This window comes from Hyperolius riggenbachi, chromosome 7 (assembly GCF_040937935.1).
Source record: "Hyperolius riggenbachi isolate aHypRig1 chromosome 7, aHypRig1.pri, whole genome shotgun sequence".
In the NCBI taxonomy this organism is placed as follows: Eukaryota; Metazoa; Chordata; class Amphibia; order Anura; family Hyperoliidae; genus Hyperolius; species Hyperolius riggenbachi.
This window is the reverse complement of record NC_090652.1, coordinates 138,879,248-138,901,787: the sequence shown is the minus strand read 5'-3', so window position 1 is coordinate 138,901,787 and position 22,540 is coordinate 138,879,248. Positions and strand designations below refer to the sequence as shown.

The 22,540-nt window shown below is 43.5% G+C and overlaps 1 protein-coding gene across 3 annotated transcripts in view; it reads right to left on the bottom strand.

Moving 5' to 3' along the window:
• Positions 1–22,540, bottom strand: part of CLEC16A (C-type lectin domain containing 16A) — a 369,068-nt gene that overhangs the window by 202,450 nt on the left and 144,078 nt on the right. For all 3 annotated transcript variants that reach the window (XM_068244692.1, XM_068244690.1, XM_068244691.1), the window contains exons 11-15: positions 16,941–17,067; positions 15,469–15,569; positions 12,213–12,335; positions 3,996–4,105; positions 34–78 (exon numbers count right to left, since the gene is read on the bottom strand). In XM_068244692.1, coding sequence (XP_068100793.1) covers positions 34–78; positions 3,996–4,105; positions 12,213–12,335; positions 15,469–15,569; positions 16,941–17,067 — 506 coding nt within the window. The remainder of the gene's footprint in view (positions 1–33; positions 79–3,995; positions 4,106–12,212; positions 12,336–15,468; positions 15,570–16,940; positions 17,068–22,540) is intronic.

Here is a 22,540-nt window from a genome sequence, read left to right as displayed (position 1 = left end):
TGCTGTTACTCTTTAAGCAATTCTAAACTATACCTTATGGAAATGCCTCAGCAGATGTACACTTTCTTCTCTTGCACCCTGAAAGTATAAGTCAAAGCAAGTATTATTTAGGCATTTAAGCATAGGAACTGCACAGTCAATTCAATGTCATTAAAAATCATACAAAAATGATGTCGTCTAACCCATACACTACCTGTAATAAATTAGACATTAGATTCACTACAAGTATCAAATCTAATGAAAATCTGTATAAAACTCCGGCATTAAATGAAACCTGTAACTTTGCAAAAAGCAAATGTTAGATAATTACCTTGTTAAAGGGAAGCCTCTGAATCCTCCAGAGACTTCCCACATCCTCCTCCCAACCCAGTGTTGACCCTCTGGAAGTTCACAGCCGCACTGCACCAGACGCCTCGCGACTGCCAAGTAGCATGGCGGAAAAAGCCAAGTCTGATTGGCTCCGTGCTAGTGCCAGGTACAAGGCATCCTGAATCTTTGAAGAGCGGCAGCGCTCATTCAGGGACAGGAGCACGGCCATGCGCACTCCTCGACAATCCCTTGTTGAAGAGGCCGAGGGGTCCCAGCACTGGAACGGCAAGGTGGAGGTGACGGGAGAAGCCTCTGGATTATCTAGAAACTTCACTCTGCCTAGGTAAGTGCCCATTTGGGGAACCTTCAGTGTGTAACAAGAACCCGGGGGGAAATGGATGATGTGCTATGACTCCCAGTATCTCTGCACACTCAGATACTCACATTACTTTGTAATTTCCAGGGTTTGGATTTAATATTATATGTACTTTTACTATCGCAGATGGATCCCGAGGCCAGAAGAATTGTGACGGTGGTCCTTATTAATGTCCATATGGGTGTAGAGCCAGTGTTGCTGTGCGGAAAAAGGCGGCGAGTTCATCGCTTCATGCCGCATTATTGGTCACTAGCTGTTAAAAAATGGCAGCAATTTGTTTATAGGTTGAGTGGTTACACCAGCATAAAAGCAGGGACAACGCCAACACGCTTTGCCATGGGGATAAGGAGTCCGGCTTTTCAGACTGCACCCTAGTGATGTAGGCATGCATGTGACTTGGTCACATGCTGGAAGAGACGTCAGTATGACATCTATACACGGAGGAAGCAGCTAGAGGTGGAGATGACTCAGCGGGTCCTAACACAGTGCCAGTTGGTAAGGAGCATGAGCATGCAGATGCGCATATATTTACATATGTAATGAGCAGTTTTCTTCCAGGTGACCTTGTGTGAAAGGGAGGTACTTTGTATACAAACGTGCGTTGATCCCTATTATGGGATGTAAGCATTAGCATATTGAGGACAGAAGTTCTCTATTAGGTCTGCTGGACTGCTGCCTGGTTCTGATTGGCCAGGGGTTCTTGAATCTGATTCGGTGCTGTATTGTGTGTTACTATATAAAGGTGTAAGTTTTTTGAGGTCAGTGTGATGTTGAACTATACAGCTTGAGAAAGGTCTGTCTGACTAAAACAGTGGAGCTGTCACTGTTACAGAGAAACGCCATGCTGCATAAAGAGCTTAAATTATATGCTGACTCAGCTGTGGAGTAATTGTTAGAGTACCCACTTGGGGCACTTTTTCTCCTTTCAGGTTCACTTTAAAGTTAACCCAAGCTGAAGCTCAAAACAAGTTCTTACCCTGCAGAGAGGGAAGCCTCAGGATCCTATGGAGGTTTCCCTGTCTTGTCGGCAGCCCCCCGTAGCAGAGCGCTGTCCCCCTCCAAATTGGGACCGTGCAGCTTCACTTCCATATTAATGGCCGCACTGTAGCCTTGCAAGCCCACCCGCTCATGCACAGTAGCATGCAGCCCACGGCTCCGGCTTACTGCGCATGTGCGGGCAGGCTCAGCCGGCTATTGTGCGGCCATGTACAAGGGAGAGGAGCTACGCGGCCCTGATCTGATTAGCGACAATGCATTGTCTGGAGGGCCGTGCTCAGCGACGATGGACAGCAAACCACAGAGGGAAGCCTCAATAGGATCCTGAGGGTTTCCCTCTCTTTAGGCAAGTATCTGATGTTATGTACCCCTCGGCTCGGAATCACTTTAATGATCCATATCACTATCAAAATATTAATCCAACATTAATCACACACGATGGTCCTTACTTGAAGACTCTAATGTTATTAAGGAAAAACATAAAGCAAAGCCATCAGCTGGGCCTGTCCTTTCAGACATTCCAAATATTACAAAGTGTAAAGGTACACACACACACACACACACACACACACACACACACACACACACACACACACACACACACACACACACACACACACACACACACACACACACACACACACTTCTCTGTTTCAATTCCCTGGAGAACAAATTTTCACCAATTATGACCAAACAGAGAACTGAAAAACTGGGTCCATTGGGGGCAGGGCAAAAGCAGTGGTAGATCAATGGCCCATTCCCTGCTGGAATCTATAAACAATCGATGTGCTATTAATTAATTCTGCTTAGAAATGAATCAATCATTTTGGAACATTGGGCCTAATGAATGAACCACTGGTAATATTGCCATTCGCAGGTAGTGCACAGCAATATACTAAAAATACTAATACCAGCAAAATAGCATGCGTTGCGCAGTTAGCAAAACCTGTGGTACATGGGCAATGCGAGCTTTGCTATGGTAACGTGCATTATGTTACTTGCTTAAGGCGCGTTACCATAACACTCGTTTTACCCATGTACCATTGGGATGCAAATTACATAACACACAGTACTCTGCTGCCGTTAATACAGTGATATTGCCACAGAAATATTACCAGAAGATCATGGATCAGGTCCATAGGGTAGAAATCTGTACGTGTATAGCCAGCTTAAGTAAAATTATAAAAAAAGACAGTTATAACAGTTGATAAGATTTTGAAATAAATCTTTCAAGAGTCTCCAGTTCTGGGATTCAGAAAACCACCTAACCACTGATGATCCTCCTCCCTATTCATTCAGTTGACTCAGACTTTTCGTGACCATATGTACTTCTGCATGCCAGATGTCTGTCAATCACTGCTTCTTTCATCTGTTGTATAGGCATGTTAATAGCTTCACATAAGCGGTCTATCCATCTTAGCCTCTGTCATCTTTTTCTTTTGCCATCACTTTTTCCCAAAAAAATCTAGTCTTTTCATTATGTGACCAAAGTATTTAAGCTTTATTAGTTGTATCGCCCCAAACGACAGCTGATCCCATTGTTTCCCCCACGTGACGTCACACACACACACACACACACACACACACACACACACACACACACACACACACACACACACACACACACACACACACACACACACACACACACTGCATAGCAATACAGCGAGTCGGCAGCTACACAGCTTACTCGCATCTGTGCAGCCCGGCCCAAGGGGATTGAGTCTTGATCCCTGACAGGCGACATCAATCAACGGTGAGTATGCAGCTTAACTATCCTGATCTTTGTTGGTAAAGTGACATCTCTTAAGTTTAGTATCATGTCCCAACTTGGCTTAGCTTTTCTCCCAAGCAACAAGTGTTATGGCTGTAGTCACCATCTGCAGAGATCTTCGATCTCAGGAAGATTAAATCTGTTACAACTTCTATTTTTTCTCATTCTATTTGCAGATGGTTCATTCAAACAGATAACATAACTTTAGTTTCTTGATACAAACTGGTTTACAGGAAACCTCACAGATTACAAGGACAATTCTGATCTGTACACATGCTGGTTTTCAAACCACTCCCAGGTGAATAAAATCTGATGTAGGCACAAAGCTTTGTGGAATTAGTCTTAAAAATAAGAAACTAAACTGCAATCTATTAATGAACAAAAGTCCATAATGCAAAGCAAAAAGTGGGGTGCTCCACACCAATCAAACTAAATTAATTAGCAAACAAAAATCGGACTTGTTGCTGTAGGTTATATGACCATGCTTGTCACCTATGTTTTTTTCACAACATCGACCAATAAGCAGATAAAATCACTTACCTCCAAGCAGGCAAGGTGAACGTCCTTTATGATACAGTCTGTATCAAACAGAACCAGCTGTTTCAGAAGGATACAAGCAAGCTCCAACGTAGCTAAGCGGACTTTGCTGTCTGCAAGACAAGAGAAAAAATGATTATGGAAATGCTAGAATCCAATTGCATTCAGCTATACAAAAAAACTGTATACAATTACATCAGCTGCTTCTATCTGGAACCGAAAACTTGTCAAATTAAGTATCACATAATGGGCCTAAGGCCAGTAAATTTTCCATGCATTGTCCTTTTTCCATCAGGCCCAAAATAACTTAAGGCGTAACAAAACCTATAGCCTCATCTACACGGGTAGATGAGGCTGCAATCCGGCGGCTCAATTAGCTGCCGGATCGCCTCTTCCACGTGCCCGCCGCATCCCCGCTCGCCGCGCGTGCGCTGCATTCGATTCCCCGCTCGTCCCCGCTTATCTTCCGCTCGATTCCCTGCAACTGTCCCCTCGCGGGGAGCGAGCAGGGAATCGGCGGTGCAGAGATCCGTCCTGTCGGATCTTATCAATCGAGCCGCATTAGCGGCTCGATTGATAAGGAACATCGCGGCCGCATCTATGCGTGTAGATGCGGCTTAAGTGAAAAGATTATGCAGATGAGCGTGCATTTACAATGGTATGCATGGCTCTCCATTCTGTTGCAGTGCTGATCCCATTCACTGACAATTAATGGTCCAGCACTGGGTTTTGACAAAAATGCATCACAACACACGGCCACGCAGTGCATTAGGCCCGGCTTGTGTTGGAGTGGCAAACGGATCCGTGGAAACAAATCTGACCACCGGTAGATATGATCCGTTTTCACTCCATTGCCACTCCATTTCCGTTCCGCTGCTTCTGGTCCGTTACCCCCTCAAACCCCAAAATTAATTTTTCTTTTTAGAACAGTCCGCTTCCTCACTAGTTTGAGTAAACATTCGGTTTTCTCATTGCCCCCATGCAGCGCTTCAGCTTCTGTTTCGGGGCAGTGGGACCACTAAAACTATAAATTTTAGAAAAGCAAAGTTCAACCAAATTAGGCAGGCACTAAGTTTGGTGAACTGGGGTAATGTACTACAAGGGGAGGACACTGAAGGGAAATGGCAAGCTTTTAAACTTATTCTCAATCAATCTTGTATCGATATTGTAGTATGTATATCCCATATGGAAACAAAATGTCTAGGAATAAAAAAAGGCCTCTATGGATGAATGGAAAGGTTAGGGATAAAATGAAGAGGAAAAAGAATGCCTATAAGGTCCCAAAACAGGAGGGGACCGAGGCTGCACTAAGCAATTATAAGGAGTGCAATATAAATTGTAAAAAAGAAATTAGGCTGGCAAAGATTGAAGCTGAAAATCAAATCGCTAGGGATATCAAATCTAACCCAAAAAAGTTTTACAAGTACATCAACTCTATAAAAAAAAAAAAAAAAAGAAAGGTTGACTGTATAGGACTCCTAAAGGATGAGGGTGGGAACTCAATGGTGGATGACCAAGGTAAGGCAGAGTTATTAAAGGGATACTGTAGGGGGGTCGGGGGAAAATGAGCTAAACTTACCCGGGGCTTCTAATGGTCCCCCACAGACATCCTGTGCCCGCGCAACAGCTCACCGATGCTCCGGCCCCGCCTCCGGTTCACTTCTGGAATTTCTGACTTTAAAGTCAGAAAACCACTGCGCCTGCGTTGCCGTGTCCTCGCTCCTGCCGATGTCACCAGGAGTGTATAGCAGAAGCCCAGTATGGTCTGTGCCTGCGCAGTACGCTCCTGGTGACATCAGCGGGATCGAGGACACGGCAACGCAAGCGCAGTGGTTTTCTGACTTTAAAGTCAGAAATTCCAGAAGTGAACTGGAGGCGGGGCCGGAGCATCGGTGAGTGGCTGCGCCAACACAGGATGTCTGCGGGGGACCATTAGAAGCCCCGGGTAAGTTCAACTCATTTTACCCCGACCCCCCTACAGTATCCCTTTAAATGCTTTCTTTGCTTCTGTCTTCACAAAGGAAACTACACTGTTGCAAATTACAGAGGCAGAAGAGTCTCAATCTTCTAACTGTATTATTAAATACTTAACGCAGGAAGAAGTGAAGGCAAGACTAAATAAATTAAAAATAGACAAAGCACCTGGCCCAAATGGCATGCATCCTCGGGTCCTAAGGGAATTAAGTTCAGTTATAGATAAACCCCTTTATCTTATCTTTTGTGACTCTCTTTCAACTGGCAGAGTCCCAGTGGATTGGCGTACAGCCCACGTTTTCCCATTATTTAAGAAGGGCAAAAAATCAGATCCAGGAAATTATAGACCTGTAAGCTTAACATCAGTTGTATGCAAACTATTTGAGGGGTTACTAAGAGATACTATACATGACTTCATAGTAGAAAATAATCTTATTTCTCAGTATCAACATGGGTTTACTAAAGACAGGTCCTGTTTGACTAACATGATCAGCTTTTATGAGGTAGTTAATGCTAATATGGATATTGGGAATGCTGTAGATGTGATATCCTTGGACTTTGCAAAGGCCTTCGACACTGTTCCCTACAAAAGTCTGGTGCAAAAGTCGAGGATGCAAGGACTGGGGAAGAGTCTGTGTGCATGGATAGGGAACTGGCTAATGGACAGAAAACAAAGAGTTGTGGTCAATGGATCGTACTCAAAATGGGAGACTGTTAGCAGTGGGGTCCCACAGGGGTCTGTACTGGGTCCAGTGCTCTTCAATTTATTTATTAATGACCTAGTAGATGCAGTAGTGAGCAATGTTGCTATTTTTGCAGATGATACAAAATTGTGCAGAATCATCAACTCTCAGGAAGATAGTGCCATATTGCAACAGGATCTGGATAGGATGGCTATACGGGCACATAAATGGCAGATGAAATTCAATGTTGAAAAATGTAAAGTCATGCATTTTGGTCGTACCAATGGTCTAGCACCATACAAAATAAATGGGATACAGTTGGGGACATCAAACTTGGAGAAGGACTTAGGAGTACTCATCGACAACAAGTTAAATAATCGTACTCAATGCCAAGCCGCTGCAGCTAAAGCTAACAAAATTTTGGGATGCATTAAAAGGGAAATAAAAACTCAAGATGCTAGCATAATATTGCCCGTTTAACTCTCTAGTAAGGCCACGTCTGGAATATGGAATTCAGTTCTGGGCACCACATTACAAAAAAGATATTGCAGTTTTAGAGCAGGTGCAGAGACGAGCAACAAAATTGATACGTGGGATGGAAGGTCTCGCTTACCAAGAAAGGTTAGATAAACTGGGTTTATTTAGTCTAGAGAAAAGACGCCTTAGAGGAGATCTAATTAACATGTATAAATACATCAGAGGGCAATATAATAGCTTGGCGGATGAGCTTTTTGTCCCTAGGCCTTCTCAAAGGACTAGAGGACATGATCTGCGCATGGAGGAAAAACGTTTTAGCCATTTATTTAGGAAAGGGTTCTTTACAGTAAGAGTGATTAAGATGTGGAATGCATTGCCACAGGAAGTCGTTATGGCAAACTCTATACCTGCATTTAAAGGGGGCTTAGATGCTTTCCTTGCATTGAAAGACATCCATAGCTACAATTACTAGGTAATGCCTAATGATGTTGATCCAGGGATTTTATCTGATTGCCATCTGGAGTCGGGAAGGAATTTTTCCCTTTTGGGGTTAATTGGACCATGCCTTGTAAGGGTTTTTTCGCCTTCCTCTGGATCAACAGGGATATGTGAGTGAGCAGGCTGGAGTTGTACTTTGTACTGGTTGAACTCGATGGACGTATGTCTTTTTTCAACCAAAATAACTATGTAACTATGTAACTATGTTTCCAGTCCGCTGGGCTCAGCAATCTGGAAAACTTGCTGCTGCAAGAAACTTGCGTTCCGTTCAGCAGATCATGCAGAACGGATTCGTTTCAATGGATGGATGTGAACGGATCCATAGGTTAACATTGGATCTATTCGCATCAGTTTTTTTTTTTTTAAGCGAGGGTGAAGAGTTTCACTTACCTGGGGCTACTACCAGCCCCCTGCAGCAGTCCTGTGCCCTCGGAGCCGCTCTGAAATCCTCCGGTCCCCCGCTGTCACTTAGTTTCATTTTTGACGACTCACCAGTCGGCCAGCCGCCATGCGTATTATTGGACGCATTCCCCACTGCAATTAGCGCTGTTGCGGTCCGCCGACTGGTGAGTCGTCAAAAACGAAACTAAGTGACAGCGGGGGACCGCAGGATTCCAGAGCGGCTCCGATGGCACAGGACTGCTGCAGGGGGCTGGTAATAGCCCCAGGTAAGTGAAGCTCTTTAACCCCCCCCCCCCCCCGATCAGTTAAGGTTCCCTTTAAACTCTCAAAGGACTCTCTGTAAGGTAAGAGTCATAGGTTTTATAGGCTCTGGACATGTCAGTTGCTGCATTCTCCAGCCCTTTAAAGGTGCAGATGGTATCACAGGGGGCATGCCTACACTTCCACTAATATCTGGAAAATATACATTAATAGGGCTGCGCTGCCTTCAAATATTACTATGCGAATTAATTAATATAATCACTTCAAACAAGTCCTTCAAAGTCCGCTGTAGTGCAATCAGACCTTACTGCAGCCAATATTTGCATCAACCTAATGATTCATTGTAAGTCCATCAGACCTCAATTAGAGCCAACCAAAGGATTTTTGCTGGATCAAATCAGTTAATAAAGTCACTTCCTGTGGGATCGCTGCTTCACTTTTCCAGAAACTGTAATAGTGTAAATCACTGCTGCGCTCACTAAAGTTTCCTATAAAACACAAATGTGCCGTACATAGCGTAATTCCATTAAAACATCATGAACACCCGAGTGCTGGTGAATTTTGTGACAATCGTGCATCCACTCCCCAAAGTAAGGGTAGAAGACCGAGAGCCCAATATGGTGTAGTATGTATCAGAAGGGAGGGAAAGTAATATGAGAAGTAAGTAATATACTCACAAACCAGGGTTACCTCCAAGGCAACCACTGTAAAGGCAGGTGGGGAGAACAAGCCTGTCCCCACTCAGGATTAAGACGTCGCTCTCTGTAGATAGGAGGAAATAGCAGGGTATGTCACCCTTCCACCAAGGGTAGACTTCTAGATGCGCAGAGGTGTACAGAGGCGCCGGTAGGATGAAAGTCAATAAAAAGTTTAAAATTGCTTCGGTTGCGGTGGTGGACCAGCCAACCAAAGATAGGCACACATACTTGTAATAATACCAATAATATACAATTTATTCGTTTGCTCCAAATGACAGTCGCAACGCGTTTCACGGGCGAGAACCCGCTTCTTCAGGCAATAAAAGACAGGAGCAATACACTGAAAAAACGACAGAGACAATTGACAACCATCAGAATACTAGGTGTGTTGTAGTTGTATCACATAATGTGCTTAAAGGTAATTAACATGTGGATATCCCATATCAAAATAAGGGTATTCTATTGTACAATGTAGTAGACAGTACCAATTTTAAATTGGACCTAGTGTCCCTATGGGAATCTGTACCTGTGGAGGTTACTCTATGCAAACAATGTAACAGTCTGATTTCACATAAGGGAATGAGAAGGAGTGATATAGAGATAAGAGGCAGGGTGGTATTGATAGTGCCTGGGACTATTCTATGGGGGTGCAGGTAAATGAGAGGCAAAAAAGTGAACCTGGGGCGCAAAATGCGGAGAAGTCACTTACCAACATGTACTCGATGAGTTGCTTGGCACCTCTGTGCCGGCTGTATTGGAGTGCGGAGTATAAGAAGGAACGAGAGGAGGAGGTGAGTGACGTCAGCGGGGGCCGTGATAGGGCAGCTGGAGGTCTGTGACCAATGGGGATGAAGTGGGCGGGAGCGGGTGGGAGAATATAGTGTATAGGAAGAGGCAGGGGTGACGTGGCATGTATTATGTCCGCATCTGCGCACTCCAATACAGCCGGCACAGAGGTGCCAAGCAACTCATCGAGTACATGTTGGTAAGCGACTTCTCCGCATTTTGCGCCCCAGGTTCACTTTTTTGCCTCTCATTTACCTGCACCCCCATAGAATAGTCCCAGGCACTATCAATACCACCCTGCCTCTTATCTCTATATCACTCCTTCTCATTCCCTTATGTGAAATCAGACTGTTACATTGTTTACATAGAGTAACCTCCACAGGTACAGATTCCCATAGGGACACTAGGTCCAATTTAAAATTGGTACTGTCTACTACATTGTACAATAGAATACCCTTATTTTGATATGGGATATCCACATGTTAATTACCTTTAAGCACATTATGTGATACAACTACAACACACCTAGTATTCTGATGGTTGTCAATTGTCTCTGTCGTTTTTTCAGTGTATTGCTCCTGTCTTTTATTGCCTGAAGAAGCGGGTTCTCACCCGTGAAACGCGTTGCGACTGTCATTTGGAGCAAACGAATAAATTGTATATTATTGGTATTATTACAAGTACGTGTGCCTATCTTTGGTTGGCTGGTCCACCACCGCAACCGAAGCAATTTTAAACTTTTAATTGACTTTTATCCTACCGGCGCCTCTGTACACCTCCGCGCACTCCCCAAAGTAGATTACGCTCATGCAAAGTAGATTGCGCTCAGCCCCTGATGAGTCTGATTAGACGAAACGCGTAGGGCGGAGCCACGTCCATGTGCATCTGACGTCACTGCGAGCGGAGCCAGGCCGGTGTTGTTTACAGAGCGGGGAGACAGGAGCCCAGGCGGACGGAGTGAGAGGGAAAGCGGGACGCCGCATCCACCCAGATGCCAGGACAGACCCCTCTGCATAGGATATATTGATGTGCAAGAACTCAAGCAAACATACGTGAGTGCGCATTCAGTGCGCAGCGATTTTAAATGTATTGGCTGTATTACACTATGATGGGTCCATGTGTTTTTATGTTTCATATGTGAAGAAAACTTTTATCTGGATATTAAACTATAGTTGAAGATCACAAGTGCCAGTGGGGTGATTCAAACCAAAACGCTAGATCCACCTGTTCTCTGAGGTGGCTACAATTTGGTGAGCGCAATCTACTTTGGGGAGTGGATGCATGATTGTCACAAAATTCACCAGCACTCGGGTGTTCATGATGTTTTAATGAAATTACGCTATGTGCAGCACATTTGTGTTTTATAGGAAACTTTGGTGAGCGCAGCTCAGTGATTTACACTACAACAATATCTGGAAAATGTAACCATTAATGAGCACTGCTTAAATGCTAGACCATTGTAATGAACAGAATACAATGACTGATAAGACTGAAGTAATTGCAGCCTTAGTGGTTTTAATATAGGATCAAGACCTGATCCTGTAAAAAGAGTATGCTGAAACAATTAAAACTTGATTGTCAGTGTTATGAAACACTTTAGTTTCATAACAGGACGTAATCATTCACAAAATTGCATCTCTAAAGCTGGTAAATGGGGACATCAGTTACTCCATTTTCCTGTACAATTGACTAATCGATTCAATCATTTTATCGGATCCATGGAAACTGGCCGATATCTGGTCAAATAAAATAGTTAAAAACTGTATAAAAAAGGAGGTAGTGATGGACTTACCTCTCACAAACGGATTCAAAAGTCAGTTATACAGAAAAATAGTTTTATTTAAAAAAACTCGGATATATTGCAACACGTTTCAAGGGCAATATCCCACTTCATCAGGCAGTACTGGGAACTTAACAAAAGACCAATCAGATAGAAGCACCTCGATCAGAGAGGATGAGATAAATAAGTCAATCATACAGGAAGCAGCTACTGTTCACATGACTGATTGACACAGAATCAATTTTTGGTTTCAATGCAAGAAGGCACAATATTGTTCAGATCGATAGTGAAGGAGAATAGCAGAGGATCTTGCGTGTAGTGTGGGGGCCACTAGTCGATCGACTTTCAAACAACCACACTGTATTTGACCGCACAATAAAGTTTAATTGAAAATCGAGTGGTGTACGGCTACCTTAACAATCTAATGTCACTATGGACACTTATGTTCTACGATAATGATGACATTGTATCAAGAAATATCAAAAAGCTGTATAGGCAGGTACAGTGTATGCCAAAAAGACAACACTGTAGGTGGAAAGTTATTGGCCAGCATTAATGTACATAGGCCCCTCAAACGCACTAGTATTCTCGTGGTTCAGCAATGCACTACATGTATACCCTGGTATTGCTGTAAGCACAAAAGCAGGAAGGCTTCCAATACCTGGATGAGCTGCATTGCTCATTATCCTGATAAGCCTTTCCACTAGAACATGGTTGTAAGTACGGTTTTCCTTTGCAGGCTGCAGTGACAGTTGGATCTTCTCCAATTGAGAAGGGTTTATTCCTGTTAAGACAAGAAAAACAGTGGAAACTTGAGAAATCACGGATGTATGATGTGTTCTGTTCAGCATCAGAACAGATTACGTTTGTTCTTACAGTATAAAGTCAGATTACAATGAGAGCTCTGAAGATTTACAAAGGAGCCATGCCATCAATAACGTCAGCTTTACAAATGTCTCCTCCTTGGCGTTTCAATGCAATTAACAGGATCATATATATTCTTAACTACAGAACCTGTCTTCTCTGCACAAGATTGGAAAAATGAAATGGTATTTTAAAACAGTTATAATGGCTGCCACCACACTGTAAGGCTCGGTTTACATTAGAGCGGTCTGTTCCTGGATTGGAAGGGAATGGATCGGAAAGGATACAAATGGATCCAATGTTAACTTATGGATCCATTCACATCCGTCCTTTGAAATGGATCCGTTCCACACGATCTGCTGAACGGACCACAGCTTTGGTTCTGCAGCAATTTTTCCGGACCGCTGAGCCCAGAGGAACGGAAACGGAAGCTGAAGTGCTGCATTGGGGCAATGAGAAAATGGAATGTTTCTTCGAACTGGTACAGTTTACACATTCTGTCATTCTCTTCCTGAAATATGCCCTTTACACTGTGCACGCATGATGAGCTGGAGGGAGACTTGAAGGAGGCCCCATTCACACTTGAGTGGTAATCGCGCGATTCCCGCACAGCGCAAAACGCTAGCGGTTTTTAAATACTGCTAGCCCATGTAAGCCTACGGCAGTGCTCTCACTGTCGTGTTTGCGGTTGCCGTTAACCGCAAATGCGTGACATGCAGCGTTTTGCCTGCGATTCCTCATCAGCATGCATAGCACCGCTAATCGTGATCGCTCCCAAAACGCTGCAGTGTCCAGTGATTTTTCCGCGTTAATCGCGGAAAAATCACTCTTGCAAAACGCTAGCGGTAATCGCTGGCGTTTTGTGGTTTTATGTGTGAATTAGAGGGCCTTAGAGAGGCGAAACATGTTTTGGGTTTTCTTTGAGGTGTGGTAAGTGGGTACAAATTGTCTGTGTGTGAATTCAATGTCTGATTGAGAATTGGAGAGATAGCAAAGGCTTATCCAAACCTCTCATTTTCACTGCTACAGAATCTCTATACATCTCATGCTCGTTAATCAGCTAGTAACTCCTAACAGGGTCAGTCCAATAAAATGTTTTTAAAACAATGGTAAAAAGTTATATTTTAAAGGAGATTATTTGTATACTGTATATACTCGCGTATAAGCCTAATTTTTCTGCACAAAAAATGTGCTGAAAAGTTACCCCCTGGGCTTATATGCGAGTCAGTGGAGCAGAATGGATGGTGGAGCAGGTTTTGTTGCTAGCTCCCTGCTGTGTCTGTGCCCCTCATCCCCTGCAACATGGTGTGCAGAGTGTGCTGCTCAGGACTACCTGTGTCCCCTGGCTTGTGGAGCAGAATGTGCAAGCAACATGTCAGTGGTGCAATGATCGGGATTCTTCCTGTGTGGCAATCACTGTCTCATATCTATGACATCATCTAGTGGGGCCCTGAGACACAGCTGTATCATCCTTGGGGCACATCTGGCTACTGTAGAGGGGGCTATACTGGGCAGGGGGCTTATACGCAAGTCAATCACTTTTTCCTAGTTTCTGAGGGAAAAGTGGGTACCTCGGCTTATATGCGGGCTGGCTTATATGTGAGTATATACGATCAAAATGTAGGTTAGAGGTGATTCCTAGACTATGTCTAATCGTTAAACATTTGATTAAACCTTTAGTTATGGGTTGCTTCTAATTGGTCTGTAGAAGAATTATCTTTCAAACCATGGATTGTTGCCTCAGAATTTAATATCTACTCCAGGACTTAAAGGAAACCTGATGTTAAAAAAAACAAAAAAACATACATACCTGGGCTTCATCCAGCCCCCTCGGGGCCTGATCGCTCACTCGGCACCGTCCTCCACCTCATGGTTCTTCGGTAAATGCTCCCGGTATCTTCGGCAGTCGGGGCTTACTGCACATATGGGGTCTGGCTGTGCCACTGGGAGCTCTCTGCACCTGCACAGTACTACTGTGCAGGCACAGGACTCTCCTGGCTGCAGGAACAAGATGGGGAGTACGTGCAGCCGCACTGTGCATGCACAGACTGGCCGAAGATAGCGCGAGCCCTTGTGGAAGCTCGAGAAGGTGGAGAATGGCACTGAAGGAGCGATCTGGCCGGAGGGGACTGGAGGAAGCAGATTTCATCAAGCTCTGTACCATGTATATGGGATAACTAAAAAATGTTGATGGGACATCTACCAATCCATGGTGCACATGGGATATCTTGCGCGAACTTGTGGTTTATGTGTATGCATATCAATTCTTGTTTTGCGCTTCAACACACTTGTATATTCTTGAAAGGCTGCCAGGCCTGGTTATAGCACATTAGTGACAAGAGTGCATAGGGGTTGTTGCGCTTTGATACAAGACATATATTGTTTGGAAGCCCCAAGTATGTATGATTTTTTTTTCATCTCTGGTACACTTTATGGTCCATACCCATGGCAAAATTGAATTCAAAATGGACAGATGAATGATCATTCCAACTGATATTGAGTAACTATCTTTTAATTAAAAGCGGTAAATTATGGTTACAGACGGCCAATGTACAATGATGGGTGTTCATTTTGAACGGATAAAATTGGATCAATTTGTTCACAGATCTTTAAACAATCTTTCATCTAAAGTTTATGGAATTTCCCCGCATCCTTCTTTGTTTAACGATCCTATCATTGGTAATCTTCTACCTTCCACATCCCATCCGCAAAGATCTTTAGAAAAGATCATGGAAACTTTGTTCATCTGCAGTATCCATCAATTCAATCTTGCTGTGGGTACTTAACTTTACAAGTCAATGTTATGATTCAGGAAACCCAGTATAAGCAGGATAGGCAGTATTCATATTTTTTATTTATAACAGTGAAAAGATCTGCCCAGAGATAGGCAAAAACCTGTCTCATGATACAAACGTTGGGTACACGCAACACATAAACTAGGGAAGCATACAAAGAGGGCACCGCCTTTTCTCAGATCTTCCTATTAATGACCCATTGGATGCACTCTGATTCAACAAGCTCTATTTGATTCAATGCATACTTTCCCAACTTACCATTATTGCGAGACATGGCATAGAGAAGACATAACACAAAGAGTGTGTAGTAATCATCTTCGGTACATTCCAGTGTACTGTAAACCATGTCTAGGAAAGGCCTGTGGAAAAAAGAACACATTTCACCACAATTCTCAGAAACAGGATATTGAACACTTGGAAGGAAAAAGATCAAAAACACTGATTAAAAGCAGGACTTGTGCAACAGTTGCGCAAAATTCTACTGTTAACGCTTCATGTGAAAAGCCACAAAAACTACCAAAAACAAAAATACAAAAAAAAGAAAAGAAAAAGTTGGAACTCTTTGAAATGATGTACTATGCTTAAACAATGTAACTGCTTTAGGATTCTGTTGCTCTTGCAGTAGATAAGCTGCATACAATCTTTATAGAGCACGCAGGAATACTTTACCCATCACAAAGGTAGAATCAGCAAAAAAAATTGGGTTTCCCAAATAAGAAAAACAGTATGGGGAAAAGGTCTTTTAACTGCCAGATAGATGAGTCTTCTCTTCTACTCTCATCCAACATTACAGCTCCTGGAATATGACTGGTTGTTGGCAGCTCACACTTCCTCCTCTAGGAAATGAATAGGGAAAATACCATCCAAGAACCTGGTCAACAATGGTTAGGGAACAACCCAATGAAGAGTTAGACCTTCCAGACTTAATTGCTTAGTTGAGCCTTTTTGAGGCTTATTAGCCCTATGCAGTGAGTGTCTGTCAGGTGCATCTTGGTTAGATGCCCGACCATTTCATTTTCTCCCCATTGCATAGTATTGTATTTCTTTCCTTTGGGTTGGGTTGTGGTTGTGGGCGGTGTCCCCGGGCAGTGAGAGTTCCTGGGGTGCCGCCCACGCCGCACCCATTCCCCTTTATATGGCCTGCTGTTCCCAAGTCAATGTTGCTAGCATGTTCCCAAAATGTTGGGTGATTTTAAACTTAGGTTAGGGTGGGGACCCCAAGAGAAGGCTGCACGAGCCGTCCCTGCTAACATGCTTTGCAGCATGGAACCGATGTCTCTCTGAATAAGAGAAGGGTAAGGTCCCCGGGATAATGTATAACTCATGGATTTGCTTCCATTGTTTGTATTGTGAGATGCATTAGTTCTTAATGCACCTGTTCCACTACAATGAGCACACTTGTGCGTTTTTGAGGCTTATTAGCCCTATGCAGTGAGTGTCTGTCAGGTGCATCTTGGTTAGATGCGCGACCATTTCATTTTCTCCCCATTGCACTTAATTGCTTAGTTGTTCTCTGCTATCCACTGTCAGATATAGATCCCTGGTCTCCCCTCCACTCCTCCATGGAAATATGGGTAGGTCACTGGCTGAGCAGGACATATACGCACCCATTAGTAATTTCCCAGGCAGCTGTAGTGTCCCAGAGACTGCCAGATTGTAGCTGCACATGCAGCAGGCCTCCACACAGGAGTACCAGGCTTTACTACTATGGGAGGAGTTGGATTGTTTACCTATTCAGAGAGGCCAGAGCTCCTGCAGCTGCTGCACTCTTCTCTTCATCAGTTGTGTTTTCCTCTTGTACAGGGAGCAAAGGCTTTTCTGCCGCTTTCGATCTTTCCATGATCACCATCTCTATTTCTACAACAGAAAAATACATAACATACTTCATGCCGGTTATCAGCAATATTTGTATACCTTCCCTATTATATACAGTTGTGTTCAAAATTATTCAACCCCCACTGAAATTGAGTGTTTTGGCCAGTTTGACATTGATTTTGATCATTTCAGTCATCTTGTTTACAATTAAATCAAAGAGGCACTTGTAAGTCAGACAAATATAACATAACATTTATAATGAAATAACCTCAAATGTCTTTTCTGTTCTCACATCATTATCAGTTTTATTCAACCCCCAAGTGACATTCATTCTTAGTTCTTAGTACAACAGCCTTTTCCAGTTATAACAGCTTTTAAACGTGAAGCATAGCTTGACACAAGTGTCTTGCAGCAATCTACGGGTATCTTAGCCCATTCTTCATGGGCAAAAGCCTCCAGTTCAGTCACATTCTTAGGCTTGCGCGCTGCAACTGCGTTCTTTAAGTCCCACTAGAGGTTCTCAATCAGATTTAAGTCTGGTGACTGTGATGGCCACTCCAAAATGTTCCAGCCTTTAATCTGCAACTATGCTCTAGTGCAGGGGTCCCCAACCACCGGGCCACTGCCAGTCCGTTGCCAGTCTTCCACCGGGCCGTGGCAGGTCTGTCATCTCAACCCGTCGTCGCCGCTCCTGTTACCTTATGAGCAGGCAGCCGCTTCCTTTCTTATATTCCCCCGTAGCCGCATCTCCTATTACAGCAGGGCATCTTGCGGCTGCTGTAAGGAGGGAAGGAAGCAGGGCAACGGTTCCCATGGTAACGGCGATGCATATCACCGCTACAGGAAGCCGCTGGGGGCACCACCTACCCATACTAGGGCGCTATACTGGGCACTATACTAGCTATATACTGGGCACTATACTAGCTATATACTGGGCACTATACTAGCTATATACTGGGCACTATACTAGCTATACTGGGGTAACTATACTAGCCATACTGGGGTAACTATACTCCCTATGCCGCTGCACCCCACTGTCCACTAGCACACACACACACACACACACACACACACACACACACACACACACACACGGGATCCCGGCTCTAGTGGACTTGGAGGTATGCTTGGGATCACGGTCCTGTTGAAAGGTCCAACGTCTCCCAAGCCTCAGGTTTGTGACGGACTGCATCACATTTTCATCCACTATCTCCTGGTACTGAAGAGAATTCATGGTACCTTGCACACGCTGAAGCTTCCCTGTACCTGCAGAAGCAAAACAGCCCCAAAGCATGATTGACCCCCACCATGCTTCACAGTAGGCAAGGTGTTCTTTTCTTCATAGGCCTTGTTCTTCCTCCTCCAAACATAGCGTTGATCCATGGGCTCAAACAGTTCTAATTTTGTTTCATCAGTCCACAGAACACTATCCCAAAACTTTTGGGCGCTAGTCTACTTTAGGGGACCCACCGCAAATCCCCATAGACACTTTCAGCTGGGCTGCAAAACGGAACAAATGGCGGCGCTAGTCTACTTTAGGGAACCCACCGCAAATCCCCATAGACACTTTCAGCTGGGCTGCAAAACGGAACAAATGGCTTCCGTTTGCTTGTTGAAACCCCCACAAGCCTTATATCCCCGGGTAGCTACGCATGTCCTTTGCGGTGGGTCCCCTAAAGTAGACTAGCACCAACTTTTGTGGTTTGTCCACATGACTTTTGGCATACTGTAGTCGACTCTTCTTATTCTTTAGAGACAGCAAGGGGGTGCGCCTGGGAGTTCTGGCATGGAGGTCTTCATTACGCAGTGTGAGCCTTATTGTCTGAGCTGAAACTTCAGTACCCGCATCTGACAAATCTTTTTTCAGTTCCTCAGAAGTCACACGGGGACTTTTCTCCACTTTGCGAATCAGGTAGCGCACAGCAGTCGAAGACAGCATCTTCTTTCTGCCACGACCAGGTAGCGTTTCAACAGTGCCCTTTGCCTTGAATTTGCGAATGATGCTTCCTATGTTTTTTCTTGGTATGTTTAACATCTTTGCAATCTTCTTATAGCCATTGCCCTTCCAGTGAAGATAAATCACCTCCTTCTTGTCTTCCTGGAACAGTCTCTTGACTTCACCATGTTTGTAAACACACCAGTAAATGTCTAGAAGGAGCTGAGTATCACAGTCATTTTAAATCTGCCTAATTGGTGCTCATTATGCTTGATTGCTGCTCGTTAACATCCACAGGTGTTTTTAATACCTGATCGAAAACACTTGAATGAACCTCTGTTCTTAAGAGTGGTAGTCTTTAACCACTTGAGGACCACAGTCTTTTCGCCCCTTAAGGACCAGAGCCTTTTTCTCCATTCAGATCACTGCAGCTTTCACGGTTTATTGCTCGCTCATACAACCTACCACCTAAATGAATTTTACCTCCTTTTCTTGTCACTAATACAGCTTTCTTTTGGTGCTATTTGATTCCTCCTGCGATTTTTACTTTTTATTATATTCAGCAAAAAAGACATGAATTTTGGCAAAAAAATGATTTTTTTTAACTTTCTGTGCTGACATTTTTCAAATAAAGTAAAATTTCCTATACATTTGAGCGCGAAAGTTATTCTGCTACATGTCTTTGATTAAAAAAAAAACCATTCAGTGTATATTTATTGGATTGGGTAAAAGTTATAGAGTTTACAAACTATGGTGCCAAAAGTGAATTTTCCCATTTTCAAGCATCTCTGACTTTTCTGCGCACCTGTCAGGTTTCATGAGGGGCTAAAATTCCAGGATAGTACAAATACCCCCCAAATGACCCCATTTTGGAAAGAAGACATCCCAAAGTATTCAGTGAGAGGCATGGTGCGTTCATAGAAGATTTTATTTTTTGTCACAAGTTAGCGGAAAATGACACTTTCTGACAAAAAAAAAAAAAAAAAGTTTCCATTTCTTCTAACTTGCGACAAAAAAAAATGAAATCTGCCACGGACTCACTATGCTCCTCTCTGAATACCTTGAAGTGTCTACTTTCCAAAATGGGGTCATTTGTGGGGTGTGTTCACTGTCCTGGCATTTTGGGGGGTGCCTAATTGTAAGCACCCCTGTAAAGCCTAAAGATGCTCATTGGACTTTGGGCCCCTTAGCGCAGTTAAGCTTCAAAAAAGTGCCACACATGTGGTATTGCCGTACTCAGGAGAAGTAGTATAATGTGTTTTGGGGTGTATTTTTACACATACCCATGCTGGGTGGGAGAAATATCTCCGTAAATGACAATTTTTTTTTTTTTTTTTACACACAATTGTCTATTTATAGAGATATTTCTCCCACTCAGCATGGGTATGTGGAAAAATACACCCCAAAACACATTATACTACTTCTCCTGAGTACGGCGATACCACATGTGTGGCACTTTTTTGCACCCTAACTGCGCTAAGGGGCCCAAAGTCCAATGAGTACCTTTAGGATTTCACAGGTCATTTTGAGAAATTTAGTTTCAAGACTACTCCTCACGGTTTAGGGCCCCTAAAATGCCAGGACAGTATAGGAACCCCACAAATTACCCCATTTTAGAAAGAAGACACCCTAAGGTATTCCGTTAGGAGTATGGTGAGTTCATAGAAGATTTTTTTTTTTTTTGTCACAAGTTAGCAGAAATTGATTTTAATTTTTTTTTTTCACAAAGTGTCATTTTCCGCTAACTTGTGACAAAAAATAAAATCTTCTATGAACTCACCGTACTCCTAACGGAATACCTTGGGGTGTCTTCTTTCAAAAATGGGGTCATTTGTGGGATTCCTATACTGCCCTGGCATTTTAGGGGCCCTAAACCGTGAGGAGTAGTCTTGAAACCAAATGTCGCAAAATGACCTGTGAAATCCTAAAGGTACTCATTGGACTTTGGGCCCCTTAGCGCAGTTAAGGTGCAAAAAAGTGCCACACATGTGGTATCGCCGTACTCGGGAGAAGTATTATAATGTGTTTTGGGGTGTATTTTTACACATACCCATGCTGGGTGGGAGAAATATCTCTGTAAATGACAATTATTTGATTTTTTTTTACACTTTTTTACAGAGAGATTTCTCCCACCCAGCATGGGTATGTATAAAAATACACCCCAAAACACATTATACTACTTCTTCTGAGTACGGCGATACCACATGTGTGACACTTTTTTGCAGCCTAGGTGCGCTAAGGGGCCCAACGTCCTATTCACAGGTCATTTTGAGGCATTTGTTTTCTAGACTACTCCTCACGGTTTAGGGCCCCTAAAATGCCAGGGCAGTATAGGAACCCCACAAGTGACCCCATTTTAGAAAGAAGACACCCCAAGGTATTCTGTTAGGAGTATGGTGAGTTCATAGAAGATTTTTTTTTTGTCACAAGTTGGCGGAAAATTACACTTTGTGAAAAAAAAACAATACATATCAATTTCCGCTAACTTGTGACAAAAAATAAAATCTTCTATGAACTCACCGTACTTCTAACGGAATACCTTGGGGTGTAGTCTTTCCAAAATGGGGTCACTTGTGGGGTTCCTATACTGCCCTGGCATTTTAGGGGCCCTAAACCGTGAGGAGTAGTCTTGAACCCAAATGTCTCAAAATGACCTGTGAAATCCTAAAGGTACTCATTGGACTTTGGGCCCCTTAGCACAGTTAGGCTGCAAAAAAGTGTCACACATGTGGTATCGCCGTACTCAGAAGAAGTAGTATAATGTGTTTTGTGGTGTATTTTTACATATAACCATGCTGGGTGGGAGAAATATCTCTGTAAATGACATTTTTGATTTTTTTTTTACATACAATTGTCCATTTACAGAGAGATTTCTCCCACCCAGCATGGGTATGTGTAAAATTACACCACAAAACACATTATACTACTTCTCCTGAGTATGGCGATACCACATGTGTGACACTTTTTTGCAGCCTAGGTGCGCTAAGGGGCCCAACGTCCTATTCACAGGTCATTTTGAGGCATTTGTTTTCTAGACTACTTCTCACGGTTTAGGGCCCCTAAAATGCCAGGGCAGTATAGGAAACCCACAAGTGACCCCATTTTAGAAAGAAGACACCCCAAGGTATCCCGTTAGGGGTATGGTGAGTTCGTAGAAGATTTTATTTTTTGTCACAAGTTAGTGAAAAATGACACTTTGTGAAAAAAACAATAAAAATCCAATTTCCGCTAACTTTTGACAAAAAATAAAATCTTCTATGAACTCATCATACACCTAACAGAATACCTTGGGGTGTCTTCTTTCTAAAATGGGGTCACTTGTGGGGTTCCTATACTGCCCTGGCATTTTAGGGGCCCTAAACCGCGAGGAGTAGTCTAGAAAACAAATGCCTCAAAATGACTGTTCAGGGGTATAAGCATCTGCAAATTTTGATGACAGGTGGTCTATGAGGGGGCAAATTTTGTGGAACCGGTCATAAGCAGGGTGGCCTCTTAGATGACAGGATGTATTGGGCCTGTTCTGATGGATAGGAGTGCTAGGGGGGTGACAGGAGGTGACTGATGGGTGTCTCAGGGGGC